Genomic DNA, 17,932 nt, shown 5'->3' with positions numbered 1-17,932 from the left:
GAGCATAAGGGTTCAAGGTTTATCCAGGTTGTACCATATATCAGTACTTTATTCATTTTTGTTACCAAATATCTCATTATGTGGATAAAGCACATTTTATCTATTTATTAGTTAGTGAACATTTGAGTTGTTTCCACTTTTTAAAAATAAAAATATTCACTTAATCATAAAACAAGGCCATAAAAATAGAATGACAAACAGTTGGGACAAATGGAAGACAAATACAAAATGATAAATTTAAACTCAGCAACATCAATAATCACATTAAATATAAATGATTTAATACTTAAATAAAAGGAATAGTCAAATTAGAGTTTTTAAATGAAGAACAAAATGTATTTTGCCTACCATAAGCCCACTTTAAATATAAAGAAAAAGACATAAGTTAAAAATAAAAGGTTGAAAACAAACTATACTGTGGAAACACTAATGAAGACAAAGTGGCTAAATTAATCTCACACGAAATAGATTTAAATTCAAATAATACTACCTAGGAAAGTTGTTTCTTGATTTTGATAATAGTCCTGCTATGAACATTTGTGTACAAGGTTTCATGTGGATATATGTTTTCATTTCTCATGTGCATATTCATGGTTGTAGAATTGCCAGGTCTTGTACTAGCTCTGTGTTTAACCTTTTGAAGAATTGCCTAAATGGTTTTGAAATTGGCTGTACCATTTCACTTTGCTGCTAACAGTTTATAAAAGTTCCAGTTTCTTTATACACTCTAACACTTGTTATTGTCATTTTAAATAATTTTTAATCATCGTAGTAGGTGTGAAGTAGTCTTTCATTGTGGGTTTTTATTTGAATTTCCTTGATGACTAATAATGTTGAGTATCTTTTTATGTACTCATCATGTGCATCTTCTTTGGAGATCATTTGATCATTTTTTAGTTGGATTATTTGGCTTTCTATTATTGAGTCATAACCATTCTCTCTTTGCCAGTCCCCCTCCCCTGCCTCTGGCACTGGAGTTTGAACTCAAGGCCTTGCACTTGCTAGGCAGGCACTCTACCAGTTGAGCCATGCCTCAACCTACAACCATTCTTTATATATTCTAAATACAAACTCCTCATCAGATACATGATCTGCAAAAAATTTCTTCCAGTTCTATGAGCTGCCTTTTTGACTGCTTGATGGTATCCTTTGAAGAACAAAACTTTTTAATTTTGATGCAGTTTAGTTTATTTCTCTCTTTTTTTGTCACATGTGACTTTAGCATGGTATCAGATTTTAGCCTAATCCAAGAGCTTTGCAGCTGTAGTTCTTAATTTGGGTCCGTGATCAGTTTTGACTTTATTTTGTTCGAGATCAGGACTCCAAATTCATTCTTTTGCATGTGAATATTCACTCATTACACCACTTGTTGGATTGTCTTGGCATCCTCTGTTCATGAAGGAATTGTATTGGAAAAGTTTTAGACATACAGTGATATTCCATTTATAGTAATTCCTCTAAGGGCTTAGTTTAAAAAAAACAATACTTTATGATGTATAAATTTCAAACAGTGTTACAAAGAAGTGTAGTGTTGTTTTAGAACAAAGTTGATTTAAGTGAAAATCTGTTTTTGTCTTTCCAAGATGACAGGCTGATTCATTATTTTTATTACTTACACCCTTGTTTTGAGTATTATGTATTCAAAAAGTATAAAGCCTTTGTGCTCTGATAAATGGCATATGCATATATTTTTGTGTTACAGATTTAGTTATATTAGATATTTCTTGATGATTTTTTTAAAAAAGTAAATAACCTAAAAGAGTATCTGAGCAAGTCTTCATGTGGAGGGAGTACCTTTATGATGTTCTGGAAGCACAAAGAACTGAAGAGCTTACATAGTTCACCAAGATGAATAATTACCTTTTACATGTTAATGTAATACATTTCAGACAGAATGTGCTCGTGAAGCATGGTGAGTGAAAATTAAGGTTTGCAATTATTTCTATATATCTTGCACAATAATTTGCAAGTAGGTTGGGTCTGAATGTTGGAGGGGCTTGAATGCCAAAATGAGGTGTTTTGATTTTTTATATAGGAAAGTGGCTCCTTTGAACATGTGTTAAGGGATGTGGCATGAACAGAGCTATGCCTAGGAAGATTTAAGTTGGCAGGAGGTGTTGGGTGAAAAGAGGGGAGGTGATCAAAGTAAGAAGGTGAGTTAAGACACAGAAGTGCTCCAGACTTAGGCATCAAGAACTTCCAGCAGTAGAGATGGGAAAGAGCAGATAGCTCTTAAAAATGCAGGTCCCTGGCCTGAATTCTGGACCAGGTGATTCAGAATCCCTAGTGTGGAGACTGGACAGCTGCACTTACCAAGCTCCTGTAGTGATTCTTACATCTACTATGCTGTGCTAGATGAGGGGAAAGCAGAGCTGACTAGATTGGCGATTGGTGGTGTTCTCAAGAGATCTCTGTTTACCTGAGAGAATGACAAAGCTATTTTAAAGGATTAGGGAACTGAAGAAGGGAAAGGCTCTGAAGAATGCATTCATTCTGACATACAGCAGATTGGACTTGGCAGCAAAATAGTTTGTGCAGTGGGATTGGCTGGGAATGTGGAATTGGTTGCTCAGAGACAGAGTGAGGCCAGTAAATAATGCTTTCTTAAAAATAGATTTATATGGCCTGGACTTACAGCTCAGTGGTAGAGTGTTTTGCCTAGTATTCATGATGCCCTAGGTTTGACCCCCATAACTAAAAAAAAAAAGATGTTTCTTCTCCCCTTGAAAGGATACTATGTAACCTCTTTGCTGTTTTAAATCTGCTCTACTATTAGAAACAAGTGGGTATGTGGAAGTAGAGAGAAATGAGGGAGTCTACTCACTCCAAGCTTTCATGGAGACCAGTCTGTCTTTGACACAAGTTCTAAAATTGCTGGAACTTAGGACAAGCAGCCCACATAATATTGAACTAAGTTAAGACTGTCTGTAAAGGAGGGGTTAAGTTGTGCTGCAGTATTATGCAAGAGGATGAAATATGAATGAAAAGAAAGTACTGCTGTCTAAATACTTGATGGTTGAAATTGCTGGGATAGGACAGGCTGTGTTAGTGGGAGTATGCCAGGTCTACTACATTAGGTTTGTTACTCCGTACTTGGAAAGATGGTTTGATTTTCCTATTCTGCACTGTTTTTGGTTTCTTGGATGGCTCCAGCAACAGGTATTACATGCACCCATACTTAGATGGCTGCTGTCTCAGGTTAAAATGGTAGGAATTTTTCAAACATAAAGATTCACACAAATATAGTTCCATATCTTTGGCCTTAGAACATTTAAGTCAGAGGGTCACAGCTTCAATCCATAAGCATTTGAATGATAACCAGATCACAGATTCTCCTGGTGGTGTCTTTGAAAGAAAGAAGAAAATCTCTGCCTTCGGTAATTGCAGACTAGTTGGAAGAAAGAACACACAACAAATGGCTTGTAAGCTTCATTATATTAGTTAGCTTGTTGCTCTTCAAGATGCATACCCCACCCTCTTACACTGTTGGTGGGAATGTAGACTAGTACAACCACTCTGGAAAAAAATTTGGAGGCTACTTAAAAAGCTGGACATCGATCTACCATTTGATCCAGCAATACCACTGTTGGGGATATACCCAAAAGACTGTGACACAGGTTACTCCAGAGGCACCTGCACACCCATGTTTACTGCGGCACTATTCACAATAGCCAAGTTATGGAAACAGCCAAGATGCCCCAGCACTGATGAATGGATTAAGAAAATGTGGTATCTATACACAATGGAATTTTATGCAGCCATGAAGAAGAACGAAATGTTATCATTCGCTGGTAAATGGATGGAATTGGAGAACATCATTCTGAGTGAGGTTAGCCTGGCTCAAAAAACCAAAAATCGTATGTTCTCCCTCATATGTGGACATTAGATCAAGGGCAAACACAACAAGGGGATTGGACTATGAGCACATGATAAAAGCGAGAGCACACAAGGGAGGGGTGAGGATAGGTAAGACACCTAAAAAACTAGCTAGCATTTGTTGCCCTTAACGCAGAGAAACTAAAGCAGATACCTTAAAGCAACTGAGGCCAATAGGAAAAGGGGAACAGGTACTAGAGAAAAGGTTAGATCAAAAAGAATTAACCTAGAAGGTAACACCCACGCACAGGAAATCAATGTGAGTCAATGCCTTGTATAGCTATCCTTATCTCAACCAGCAAAACCCCTTGTTCCTTCCTATTATTGCTTATACTCTCTCTACAACAAAATTAGAGATAAGGGCAAAATAGTTTCTGCTGGGTATTGGGGGGGGGAGCGGGAGGGGGCGGAGTGGGTGGTAAGGGAGGGGGTGGGGGCAGGGGAGAGAAATGAACCAATCCTTGTATGCACATATGAATAATAAAAGAAAAATGAAAAAAAAAAAAGATGCATACCCCAGTGCCCATACCCAGGCTCTTCTTATTCTGAAATACTGATCTCACCCACCTCATTCTGACCACAACCTTGCATCTTTGCAACTTCCGATGAAAGTTACACTTAAACCATCAGTTCTTTGACTTCATTAGAACCCTTCCTCCATAGCTCCTAGTTTCAGCCTAGATGCTGTAGCTGGAATTTCAGTCTTTCTTTAGCCAGCATTTTCAGCTTTGTAACTTTCAATTTCTAGCCAATTTCAAGCCTGGTGGGATCAGGTTCCTGCTTTTTTCTTGCCTGTGCCAGGACCTGTGAACTGGTAGGGAAAACAATGTCAGTTACAAAATCTCATGTCACCAGCTGTCAACATTTCCTACCAATCCTGTTTCCTTGTCCCCTCTCTCATTCTCCACATTGATTATTTCAGACATTCTCTGTGTTTCTCAAACCTCTGAGTCTTTACTACCCTATTCACTTTCAGTAACTGACCCTACCTCCCACACCCCAGACAATGCAGTGCCCTTCACTCCTAGCCCTTAGACCTGTTACCTGACCATCTGTACTCCTTCTGTATCTCCTTTTACAACAGAAGACACATCCTGCCCATCTAAAGCAAACAATTCTACCCAAGTTACAGATCCTGTTTTCTTAGAGACCAAAGGCGGTAAGAGACTGAAGGAAGAAATATTTACTAGGTGAAAGTGGTTTTTGTAGTCAATGGATTTTTTTTTTCAAAAGAGCAAACAGGAATATCCCCAAGCCAGGTGTATTAGGGAAAATATGTCTTGTGTATGTGTGTGTGTGTGTGTGTGTGTGTGTGTGTGTGTGGTATTGGTGTTTGAACTTAGGACCTCACACTTGCTAAGCAGGCACTCTTCTACTTGAGCCATGCCTACTGCCCAAGAATGTATCTTTGACAGGAAAATGGATGAAATTCATTCCAACCCCTGTTGACTTTTTTTTTTAGAAGTTACTGTGCCATCCAAGTCCCTTTAAGGTTTATCTATTGGCTAATCAGTTTCGTGTGTATGTTGTGGCATTCACACAGATTAAGCTGAAATGTTTTTCTCAAATAGCATTTATTCTTTAGTCCCTTTTTGTGCTAGAATTTTGAAGCACAAATTGTTTTTTTCCATTGTTCATAAGTTTTATTATTATTATTATTCATTTATTCATATGTGCATACATTGTTTGGGTCATTTCTCTCTCCTCCTCCTCCCCTACCCTCTCCCTCCTTTCCCCCCTCTTCCAGGCAGAACCTGTTCTGCGCTTTTCTCCAGTTTCATTGATGAGTAGAAATAAGCAATAATAGGAAAGACATAGCATTTTTGCTAGTTGAGATAAGGACAGCTATACAGAGAGATTCCTAGCTTTGCTTTCATGTACAAATGTGTTACAACCCAGGTTGATTCATCTCTAGCTGATCTTTATACTGATTCCTGATCTCCTTCTCGTGTTGACCTCTGTCACTTTAAGGTTTCTGTATTAGTTCCTCTGGAGTGGGGACATCAAATACTATCGTGTTTTGGGTTTTCATTCTAACCCCGTACCTCCCGTGTATGTTCTCCCCTTGTCATGTAACCCAAGTCCTACAACATTGCTGTATTTGGCCTAGATGTAAAGACCACATATGAGGGAGAATATACGATTTTTGGTCTTCTGAGTCTGACTAACCTCGCTCAGAATGATGTTCTCCAGTTCCATACATTTCCTTGCGAATGATAAGATTTCATTCGTCTTCATGGCTGCATAAAATTCCATTGTGTATAAATACCACATTTTCTTGATCCATTCGTCAGTAGTGGGGCATCTTGGCTGTTTCCATAACTTGGCTATTGTGAGTAGCGCTGCAATAAACATGAGTGTGCAGGTGCCTCTGGAGTAACCTGTGTCACATTCTTTTGGGTATATCCCCAAGAGTGGGATTGCTGGATCATATGGCAGATGTATATTTAGATTTTTAAGGAGCCTCCAAATTTTTTTCCAGAGTGGTTGCACCAGCTTGCATTCCCACCAACAGTGTATGAGGGTTCCTTTTCCCCCATGTCCTTGCCAACAGAACACAAATTGTTGATGAACTAAATAGAATAATTTCTGCCAGTTATCTCTGTGGGTTATGGGACCTCTAGGGTACTTGTCAGTGAACTAGAAAAAGAATCTGCCTCTCTAGAGCACCTGAAAGCCTGGTATCATTTGTACTTTGAACAAAAGAGTCATTTTTGTTTCTTCATCTGTTCTTCTTAAGCCTTTAGAATAATTGCTGCTGCTATAGGCCAGCAAGACAGCCAAACCAGAGTATTTAGGGGATTAAAAGAATGGCCTGCAAATTAAAACCACGCTAAGATTCCACCTCACCCCTGTTAGAATAGCCATCATCAGCAACACCACCAACAACAGGTGTTGGCGAGGATGCGGGGAAAAAGGAACCCTCTTACACTGTTGGTGGGAATGTAGACTAGTACAACCACTCTGGAAAAAAATTTGGAGGCTACTTAAAAAGCTGGACATCGATCTACCATTTGATCCAGCAATACCACTGTTGGGGATATACCCAAAAGACTGTTACTCCAGAGGCACCTGCACATCCATGTTTATTGCGGCACTATTCACAATAGCCAAGTTATGGAAACAGCCAAGATGCCCCAGCACTGACGAATGGATCAAGAAAATGTGGTATCTATACACAATGGAATTTTATGCAGCCATGAAGAAGAACGAAATGTTATCATTCGCTGGTAAATGGATGGAATTGGAGAACATTATTCTGAGTGAGGTTAGCCTGGCTCAAAAAACCAAAAATCGTATGTTCTCCCTCATATGTGGACATTAGATCAAGGGCAAACACAACAAGGGGATTGGACTATGAGCACATGATAAAAGCGAGAGCACACAAGGGAGGGGTGAGGATAGGTAAGACACCTAAAAAACTAGCTAGCATTTGTTGCCCTTAACGCAGAGAAACTAAAGCAGATACCTTAAAGCAACTGAGGCCAATAGGAAAAGGGGAACAGGTACTAGAGAAAAGGTGAGATCAAAAAGAATTAACCTAGAAGGTAACACCCACGCACAGGAAATCAATGTGAGTCAATGCCCTGTATAGCTATCCTTATCTCAACCAGCAAAACCCCTTGTTCCTTCCTATTATTGCTTATACTCTCTCTACAACAAAATTAGAGATAAGGGCAAAATAGTTTCTGCTGGGTATTGGGGGGGTGGAGCGGGAGGGGGCGGAGTGGGTGGTAAGGGAGGGGGTGGGGGCAGGGGAGAGAAATGAACCAATCCTTGTATGCATATATGAATAATAAAAGAAAAATAAGAAAAAAAAATGGCCTGTTTTCCCTTCAGAGCATGAAAAATGGGCCAGAACATAAGCCAATAGGAAATTGGACAAGCAGAAGCAATTTTTATGTACTCTTAGCTTCAGCTTTATTAAACTATGTTGAAGTTGATATAGATAAGCTGGCATGTAAAAGGTTTATAAATGTTGATTCTCCTGTTAGCTAAACTTCTGAAAATATAAATCAAACAGCATTACTACTTATGAATTGTTTTTATATTTTAGGAACCCTGATTGCTGTCTTCAGCGTTGTTCATTATGAAGTTATTAGTAATACTTCTATTTTCTGGACTTACAATTAGCTGTAGAGGTAACTCTTCCTATAGTTTGCCACCCAAGTTACTACTGGTGTCCTTTGACGGCTTCAGAGCTGATTATCTGCAGAACTATGAATTTCCTCATCTCCAGAATTTTATCAAAGAAGGTGTCTTAGTAGAACATGTTAAAAATGTTTTTATTACAAAAACATTTCCAAACCACTACAGCATCGTGACAGGCTTATATGAGGAAAGCCACGGCATTGTGGCCAACTCCATGTATGACAACGTCACAAAGAAACATTTTTCTGACTCTAATGATAAGGATCCTTTTTGGTGGAATGAGGCAGTACCTATTTGGGTGACAAATCAACTTCAAGAAAACAGATCGAGTGCTGCTGCTATGTGGCCTGGTACTGATGTACCCATTCATAATACCACACCTTCCTATTATATGAATTACAGCTCCTCAGTGTCATTCAAGGAGAGACTAAGTAAAATTACCACATGGCTAAGCAATTCCAACCCACCAGTCACCTTTGCAACACTCTATTGGGAAGAACCAGACGCAAGTGGCCACAAATATGGACCTGAAGATAAAGAAAACATGCGTAGGGTGTTGAAAGAAATAGATGACCTAATTGGTGACTTAGTTCAAAAACTCAAGATGTTAGGATTGTGGGAAAGTATTAATGTGATCATTACAAGTGATCATGGGATGACCCAGTGTTCTGAGAACAGACTGATAAACTTGGATCACTGCATCGATCACTCAAACTACAGTCTTATAGATTTGACCCCGGTTGCTGCAATACTTCCCAAAATAAGTAAGTAGACTTTTATCTGAGGGATACTATTTTTGAATGGGGAAGTTGGTTGAAGAGGGAGGGTTTTTTTTTTTTTTTAAAAGAATAAATCCCTGTCTTTTTGTTGTTCAGGACCAGTACTCATTCAGAGAAGGATTATACATTTTCCCCCTAATGTATAAGCTTTGAGCAATTCTTACCAATTCAGTTTAAACTGACTATTCCTCTGCTCTTTGATATATTTCTTAGTGATTCAACTAAGGGAAAAAGGAAATACTTACCCTTAGAAACATCTTGGGTCTTAGTGTAAGATACACACTTCTAAATTAGTAATCAGTAACAATACATAATTAATTATATTTACTTAGGAAATTCAATATGAAAATTTTCACCTTTCTGTAAAAATCTACCAGGGTTATCCAAAAAATGAAAGATATGTAAACGCTTAGAAAAGGGGTGTGTGTGTGTCCATCCTGACATTGTCCCATAATTATTCTCTGTTGTTTTAAGAATTGAAAGTGATTTAATAGATAACATTCTCCGAAATTTATTTTGTTATTCTAGTTAGACGTACTTTTTCCTTTTCAGTCAACCATGACTTTTTCCTTTGCAATTTCCTTTTTACAGATGTAACAGAGGCTTATGACAAACTGAAAAAATGTAACTCTCACATGAATGTTTATCTCAAAGAAGATATTCCTAACAGATTTTATTACCAACATAATGATAGAATCCAGCCTATTATTTTGGTTGCTGATGAAGGTTGGACAATTGTACTAAATAAATCAGCATTAAAATGTAAGTATTTATTTGGAGTATTTTGTTGTATCTTAGGTATAAATCACACATTGTGACCCTGTTCTCTTAGGAGGGTACTTTGATTTAGATATGTTCACATAGTATTATTCATTCAGTTTCCAGCTACCCAAACTGTAGTTACTCTTTTTAAGATTGACTCTCTTAATTTGTACAAAATAAAAGGTAGTAAACAAAGTTAAAGGGGAGAGCTTAGTTACCTCAAATTCCCTTTTCTTGTGTATGTTAGTAAATTTATATAGGCACTTAGTTTACAAAAACAGATGGAGGACCAAATTTGGCCATGGTGTATAATTTTCAGATTCCCAATATACCACAGTTTAGAAGTATCAGACAAGGATAAGAAAGACTCAGAGTCAGTGAATTTTGTATATTATTTCTGTTGATTTATATACTCATTTTCATAAACTTGAAAAATACAGAAAAGGGTAAAAAACTATCCATAATCCCTCAATGCAGAAATACCCACAAATATGAATTGTGTAAGCTTCCCCTCCTAATCATTTTTATATTATATATACATGCAAATTTTAATATTATTGAAATCATAATATCTATTTTGTCATTGATTTTTGTTATTTTTATTATGGAATATTAAAGAACACTATAGCAGACATTAGTACACTTACTGAGTCATCTGTACTTACCAGAAAAGTAGAAATTTATTAAATGCAACTGCTATATTTTAAAAGATAAGGCTTGTTGAAATAAAACTAAACCTTGAGAATCTGGTATTGGAGATTCCCAGTCAGGGAGTCTTTGTTTTTGTTAAGAGTCAGACTTTTACTAGAGTGTGAATTTGGTGTCATCTGGCTATAACTCACATTCATAGAAGAAGCTCTTCTGTAAAATTCTTACTCATCTAGCTCTCCTGATGTTGAGGTGTTCATTAATTGTCAAGCCAGTAATACAGTTAGCCATCCTGTTTTTTAACAGAGGAGAAATTGAGGTAGGTACTCCTGCAGATCCACTTCTCTCCCATTCATTGTTCTTACTTCTCTCTCCAGTGTTAGGGGACCCTCAACTAATGCTGTTTGTAGTGAGTTTTTACAAACGGTGATGGAGGTTGGCAGGTGAAGTAAGTGGAGTTAGGACTGAAAGATAAGTATATCAGGTTGAGAAGTAGTGTCAAAGTCTGAGACCATGACCCATTGGGAAAAGGAGTGTGTGGATGAAAGGGAGGGAGGGAGGAAAGAGAGAGAAAGAGAAATACATACATAGGGGATATAGCTAAGTATGGCTAAGGAAATATTTATTTCTGGCTCCTATTTAGTTCAGCTAACTACAATCTTAACAGATGAGAATTAGGCTAGCAAGAAACCTACTGTGTTTATACTAGAAGCAACTTGTTTCATAATAAAAAGGCTGATTGATTACCATTTTGTTCTTTTTCAGTAGGTGACCATGGTTATGACAATTCTTTGCCTAGTATGCATCCGTTTCTAGCTGCCCATGGTCCTGCATTTCACAAAGGCTACAAGCACAGCACCATTAACATTGTGGATATTTATCCAATGATGTGCTATATCCTGGGATTAAAGCCACATCCCAACAATGGAACCTTTGGTCATACCAAGTGTTTGTTAGTTGACCAGTGGTGCATTAGTCTCCCAGAGGCCATTGGCATTGTTATCGGTGCGCTCTTGGTGCTGACCACGCTAACATGCCTCATACTAATCATGCAGAACAGAACGTCTGTGCCCCGTCCATTTTCCCGACTCCAGCTTCAAGATGACGACGACGACGATCCTTTGATTGGGTGATTTGCTGGGGCTTATTTAGAGTGTCTTCAGTTAATCTTAGAACTAAGGATACATCCAAGGAATAGTATTTTAACCATGAAAATGTACGCTTGAAAAGATGACTTAAATCAACCATGCTAAAATTGTTTTGTTTTTCCGTGTGTTTTGTTTTGGTGTATTTGCTAACAAAATAACTGTGACCATAGTAAAATCGCTAGTTGGTCAGTTAACAGTGTTTTCTACCAAGATAAATAGCTTTTGGGAACAAAAACTCCATCTACCTTTTTAAAAGCAATGAATGTGATACATCTTTAAATGAAAATACACCAAAATTTAATAGGCATGTTTTTCTAATATATATATATATTTATAAATGAAACAATAGAAATCTTTATGTAAAGTTGTGAGTTTCATGTATCAGAGAGAAAAATTTTCCTATATTTTTATATTAACCTTTAATTAGTTTGTATCCCAAGTGAACTCTCAAGTTAGGAAATTCTGTGGTGGTTGATAGCAGTAATTACCCAGTCAGAAAAAAAAAATCTGTATGCAGAAATCATTTTAAGCAAAGCTATTAAAAAGCAAATAAAACTAAGATTGTATTATTTAAAGCCTGAACTATACCACTGTATCTTTGTTAAGACCCTTAAACAGTCATGTATCAAAAGTTGTATCTTTTAATCCAGTTATGGTAGCACACAGCTATAATTCTAGCACTCTGGAGGGTGAGGCAGGAGGATTGTGAGTTCAAGGCCAGCCTGGGCTACAGAGTGAGTCCCTGTCTCAAAAATAATAGTTACATTTTTTGAAGATTGTTGCTAATAAGAAATTCAGAAGAAAAGTGTTTTTTTTTCGATTTGTACTTAATGGCCTTGTGTAAACTGTATGTGTTGTGTCTGTGCAAGTGTGTTTGCATGTGTGGGTATGCAGACATGTGACTTTCAACTGGAGGTCAGAAGGGACTGTGGTCAGCAGGCTTCCACACTCCCCTAGAACACAGCTCTCAAAAAAGGTTTTCTTTTGTACTTTGTATTTATTTACTTCCACCTAACTCACAAGTTAAATCATGTTTTTAAAACTCATTAATTTTTGCTACTGTTTTTAGCTTTCTCGTGTTTATTGTAACCTGAGGTATCCAATATCCAAATGCCGTAGAAAGATTTATGACTTGAATACAAATCCTACTTTGACTGGGTCAGAATGATAAGACATTTTTAGGCAATAGAGTAGTTATGAAATTCAAAATGGAATTAGTATCTTCTCATCTTTGCACCATCCATACATTAGGTGGCAGAAAAGTCTTAGTGTTGCTACTGTTTTATTCTCCCAATATTTGGATCACAGAAACAATTACTCTACTCCTATCTTTTAACATGCTTGCTCCTGGCCAAGGATTTGTTGGGAAGAACTGTCTTCCTACATTTGCTAGATGGTAACTTCTAATAAAATATGAAGAAACTGAGTTGTAGATTATATTAAGGCAAAACCTGAGACAAGCAATTAATACTAATAGTATAGAGTGAAAACAAACTTTGTTTGTATCTACAATAAGTATATAGCCCAGTTAAAAGTTGCTTATCGGTGATGATAAATAATAGTTGTCAATCATCAACAATATCATACATCCTGTTGGGTCACTGCTAATTTCTTGAACCTGATAATTGGTACCTGTTATGTTTGGAGTTTTTGGGAGACATTTCCACACCTTGCATAAATAATCCATGCTGTTGTCATAAATTAAATATATTAAGAACAGCATAGAACTGACTTTGTTTTTTGATGAATTTTCTGATATTTTTCCCTCACATAAAATAGCTATACTGAAGGTTAATAGTTGATCTAAATAAAATAATGGAAAAGTTCTTTCTGCTTCAATTTCTATTTAAAAAATAACAAAGAATAGAACTGCCACATTTACTTTATTTTTTAAGTTTTAGCAAGGATTCATTTTAGTATAACAGGATAAAGTATAGATGGGGGGGGGAAGAGAGAAACATATCCTGTTCCCCACACAGGAAATGGGAGCAAAGGCTCCCACGTTTACTTTTTAAAAAAGAGTGGACATTTTTTAAATGTCTCACGTAGTAGCAGAGTATTGGATGCTGGTTGAGTAGAGCTTGGTCCTTGCACTGCTGTGAGTTTTAGTGATTGCATTAGCTTGCTTGGTGGATATAAGTTTCAGAGATGGATAGTATCCACCCGGTTTGGGTGGAATCCGAACTGATGTATTGTCACTCTTTTAACCCTGTCAACAGGACTTTAGCTATTTATCTTCTCCTTCACGCCATTTTCAAAACATTAGAATTAGGTAAAAATTTTAAGTGTATGTTGATGAGACAAAAAGAATAGTATTTATTCAATCAAAGATAAGTTACCATTATACCTAACTTTGCGTTAATTCGCTTGTATTTTAAAACAGTATCACTGTTAAAAGTCAATGATTCCTGTAGTACACTGAGAAAATCTTTTTAGCAAAGCTACCCTTTTACAGTAAGGTTTGGGTATGCATTTTGATAGATGATTAACGAATATGCTGTCTGCTTTCTGGGGAGAAGAAAGTATTTGACTTCAGGAAATATTTAACTGTTTATGACAATAGTTCTCAAAGGAAATAGGAAAAGTTTTGATTAAGTATTTTTGTTAATTCAGTGAGCAAATTCAGAGTAAGTACCTGTACTTATGGAGACATTGTGCTGCTGTTATTAATCCACAAGTTCTTCTGATAAACAGAAATACAGAATAAAAGTACTTCAATGTCCTATGCTACAGGCTTTGTAGTATTATTATACTAATTAGGCTATCTTTAAGAATTTACAGATAAATTCTTGGAATGTTAAAGGATTAAAATGTCTGCATTGTTAAGCTTCAAGGATGGTTGCATTTAATTCTTTTTTTGAAGGAATTTACTTCATTGTTAATACATGAAGTTATGAATGAAGGATGAAGACTAGGTGTAAAGTGTGTATTTATTATCAATTCTTAAAATAGAGTATAAATAGAGTGTGCTTAAATTTCTTTGTAGTGCCTTAAAATAAAATATATTTTCACTATATTGTTTGAATTCATAGTTAATGAATGAATTTGCCTTTGATTAAAAATTTATGTAAATCTATCAAAAGCATTCTTACTGTAATTATTAAATATAAAGCATTGTTTAAATTTGATGTTCTTTAAATTTGCTACCCTCTTGCAAAATGTATATACTGTGATGGATGTGCTGTCATGACTTTAGTAATTCCAGAAACCTTCATAGGCATTTATTACAGATCTTGTTTTAAAACCAGGATTAACACTTAACAAAAAACTTAAAACATCACGTAAAATATACACTCCAGTATGAGGACATTATTAGAAAGAAAGTCAAGATAAAGTTGTAGAGCTGCCTAACTATCATTTATTGGCTTACAGTAGAAGAGAAGTTTTATAAGCTGATTACAGAACAGCTGGGTGGGGTTATAGTATTGACATTTCATTTTGTACATAGGTATAGACATTTAATGACTTACCCAAATGAATATAGATTCAACAACCTTCCCCTCAGTACAGCAGGGATTTGTTCATTTCCTATTTTTACACTTAGTGAACAAAATAAATTTGTTCTTTAAATCAAAGAACATAATAAATTAGTTCTCTGAAAAGTGGGAATTTTATATAAACAAATTACTTATGTCTACTCATGGCTTAACTCTTGCTGGATACAGATTCATCTTCTAGGCTTCATGTTTCCTGAAGTTTGGATGCCAACTTTACCTCTTTCCCTACCCATAGCATTTTTGGTGCCTGTACATGGGTACCATCACAGCCCCTCTCCTCCATGACCAATGCTTGAGAATCCAAAAGGTTTAGTTTGGTGGGTACTGTCATATAGCACAGTAATTTGTACCCTAACAGTCATGTGTGTACAGATGATTGTTAGTTGTTGAAACTGCTAGTCTTCTGACCTGTGTCCCATAGTTGAAATTGCCAGGGAGGCAAAGGCAGAGTCTGTATTCCAGACCAAGCTAGACTGTTACTCAGGACTTCTACCTTTCCACATATCTTCTCTTTCTTGACCTCTGAAATATGGTTTTCAATGTTAATAAATTGAAAAGGATTAACTCTCCCCTTGACAGCTTTCTGATGGTGATGCACAGTTGCCTACAGGTCTCCAGTCCAGATACTGCTCCTGTGTGAAAGATCTGAATTGCTAGCTAAAAATCAGCATTCTTTTTATACCCACCATGCTTAACCTCACTTTCACATCTGGGTGATGGAAGGATGAATAGAAGTTAGCCCCCAAACAAATCCAGAATACTCCACCATATACACATGCACATTTTATAAGGGAGTTCCTATAGGTCAGACACTGCTGCTGATTCACACATTGAATTGTCCACTGAGGAATGTGAATGTTCTTCAGTGAGGGCTCCTCCTACATGCCACCCACACTTTAAAAAATCTCCTAAAAGGACATGTAGGAATTTTATTTTCAGGAATGGCAGACTATGTGATTCAAATAGTCCTCTTGCTGAGGACTGGAAAACGATAAAAATAAAAATCTGTGCTCAGGCACTGAGAATCTTCAAATAAAATGAAGAGTCAACAGGCCAAGATCAAAAAGAAGGAAGAAACCCATGTATGTGAGTCCCTAATGGCACCTATGAATTCTGGAAGAGGCAGCTGGGAGGCTGAGAAGTTAGCCTAATCAAAGGGCAGAGGCATTGTTCAAGGAGAGATTGTATATGCTTTAAAAAAATTTTTTTTTTAAATCTTAAGAGCTGACAACATTCTTTGGCTCAAATAAATTTGGAAATACAAATGAAATGGGTAATTTCCTAGGAAAATATTGAATAAAATTGACTCATAGAGAAACAAGGCTAAAATGACCAATTTCTTTTTTTAACTTAATTTTAAAAAATAAATTGTATATATAGCATGATGTTATGGTTAAATGGTTAACATAGTTAAATTATCTACCATTTCACAGTTACCATAACAATTCTATATTTTAAAGTTTGGAAAAGTTATTTTATAATAAAGAACAAGACCCTGGGCAGAGAGTATGGCTCAAGTGCCCTGATTTCAAACCCTAGTATCACCAAAAGAAAACAAATCAGGTAGACAATAGATTTTTAGTGCCTCTTTATCAATGTCATATTTGCCTCATACAACTAAAGTTTTAGAAAAAGACATACATGAGGTTTTTAGTTGCATGTAATGATATGAATTGATATAGAACAACAGAAAACTACAGACCAATCTCAAATGAGAAAATAGAAAAAAGGAAAACTAATCCAACCACACCCATTATTAAATGTAAATGGAATGTTCAAATGAAAGGCAGAGATTAATAAATTGAAAAAAATGAAAAAGTCATATCTAATTATATGTAATCCATGAGAACATACTTTAAATACAAATACATAAATTGAAAGTAAAAGAGCAGGAAATGATATACTATGGAAACTATGAGAAAGCTGGAATGCTCATCTATTAATATCAAAGTAGTCCTCAAGAATTCCCAGAGACCCTATGGAAACAACCAAGATGCCCCCCAACAGATGAATGGATTAAGAAAATGTATTTATATACAATGGAATTTTATTCAGCCACAAAGAAGAATGAAATTTTGTCATTTGCAGGTAAATGGATGAACTGGAGAACATCATCTTTAGTGTAGTTAGCCAAGTTCAGAAAGCCAAAGGCCACATGTTTTCTCTCATATGGAGTACAGACCCAATAGAAATATAAGCAATATTATGAAAAACATGTCACTCTACGGGGAGATCATTAATGGGAGAGGGAGGGTAAAAGAAGGAAGTTAAGGTGAATTTGGTTGATTTACTTTCTATGTAAGAATGAGTATAGAATTTTCAAACCTGTTGAAATCACCATAAGAAGGGGACTAAGGCAGAAAGGAGAAAAATAGGGGGAATGAATAATTCACTTTGTAATATATACGTGGAAATGTCACAATGAAACACCCTATATAGCTATATAAACAAAATGTCTTTTCTTCAAAAATGGAGAACAGGAAGGAAAAACAGATTGTACCAGTGGATGGGGGAGGATAAAAGGAAAGGGTTTAGGAGGGTGAATGTGGTAGAAATATATGTACTTATGTATATAAATGGAAAAATATGATCTGTTGAAACAATTCCAGGAATGGTTGTGTGTGTGTGTGTGTGTGTGTGTGTGTGTGTAATAAAGGAGAATGATGGATGAGGTGAACTCAACGATGATATATTGTAAGAACTTTTGTAAATGTCACAATGTACCCAATGTACAACAATAATATGACAATAAAAAATAAAAATAATTCCCAAAGGCAAAGATGAGTATTTCATTATGATAAAGGACCAATATATCAGAAAGATACAACAATGTAAAAAGTGTTCATGACCAAAAATACATTAAAAATACATGAATCAAAAGCTGATAGAGCTAAAGAAAGAGAATAAGTGAAGGATTTAGCTGTCCTCTATAGTTGATGTAACAACTAGATCAAGAAGAAAAGTCAGTAAGGAAATAGATCCAAATGATATCAACCACCTTGACTTCTTCTATCACATTTAGAGAACATTACAGCCTCCAACTGAAAAAGATGATTTTTGAGTTGCATAT

At 36.2% G+C, this 17,932-nt stretch overlaps 1 protein-coding gene across 3 annotated transcripts in view; it reads left to right on the top strand.

Moving 5' to 3' along the window:
• Enpp4 (ectonucleotide pyrophosphatase/phosphodiesterase 4) overlaps positions 1-17,627 on the top strand; it is a 31,395-nt gene extending 13,768 nt beyond the window's left edge. For all 3 annotated transcript variants that reach the window (XM_020185489.2, XM_074082008.1, XM_020185488.2), the window contains exons 2-4: positions 7,934-8,792; positions 9,399-9,569; positions 10,983-17,627. In XM_020185489.2, the coding sequence (XP_020041078.2) occupies positions 7,967-8,792; positions 9,399-9,569; positions 10,983-11,350 (1,365 nt within the window). In that variant the 5' untranslated portion in view covers positions 7,934-7,966 and the 3' untranslated portion in view covers positions 11,351-17,627. The remainder of the gene's footprint in view (positions 1-7,933; positions 8,793-9,398; positions 9,570-10,982) is intronic.
• Positions 17,628-17,932: the final 305 nt, after the last annotated feature.

This window comes from Castor canadensis, chromosome 8 (genome assembly GCF_047511655.1).
Source record: "Castor canadensis chromosome 8, mCasCan1.hap1v2, whole genome shotgun sequence".
Lineage (NCBI taxonomy): Eukaryota > Metazoa > Chordata > Mammalia > Rodentia > Castoridae > Castor > Castor canadensis.
Note: the sequence above shows the minus strand (reverse complement) of the source record. Positions and strands in the feature narration are given on the sequence as shown.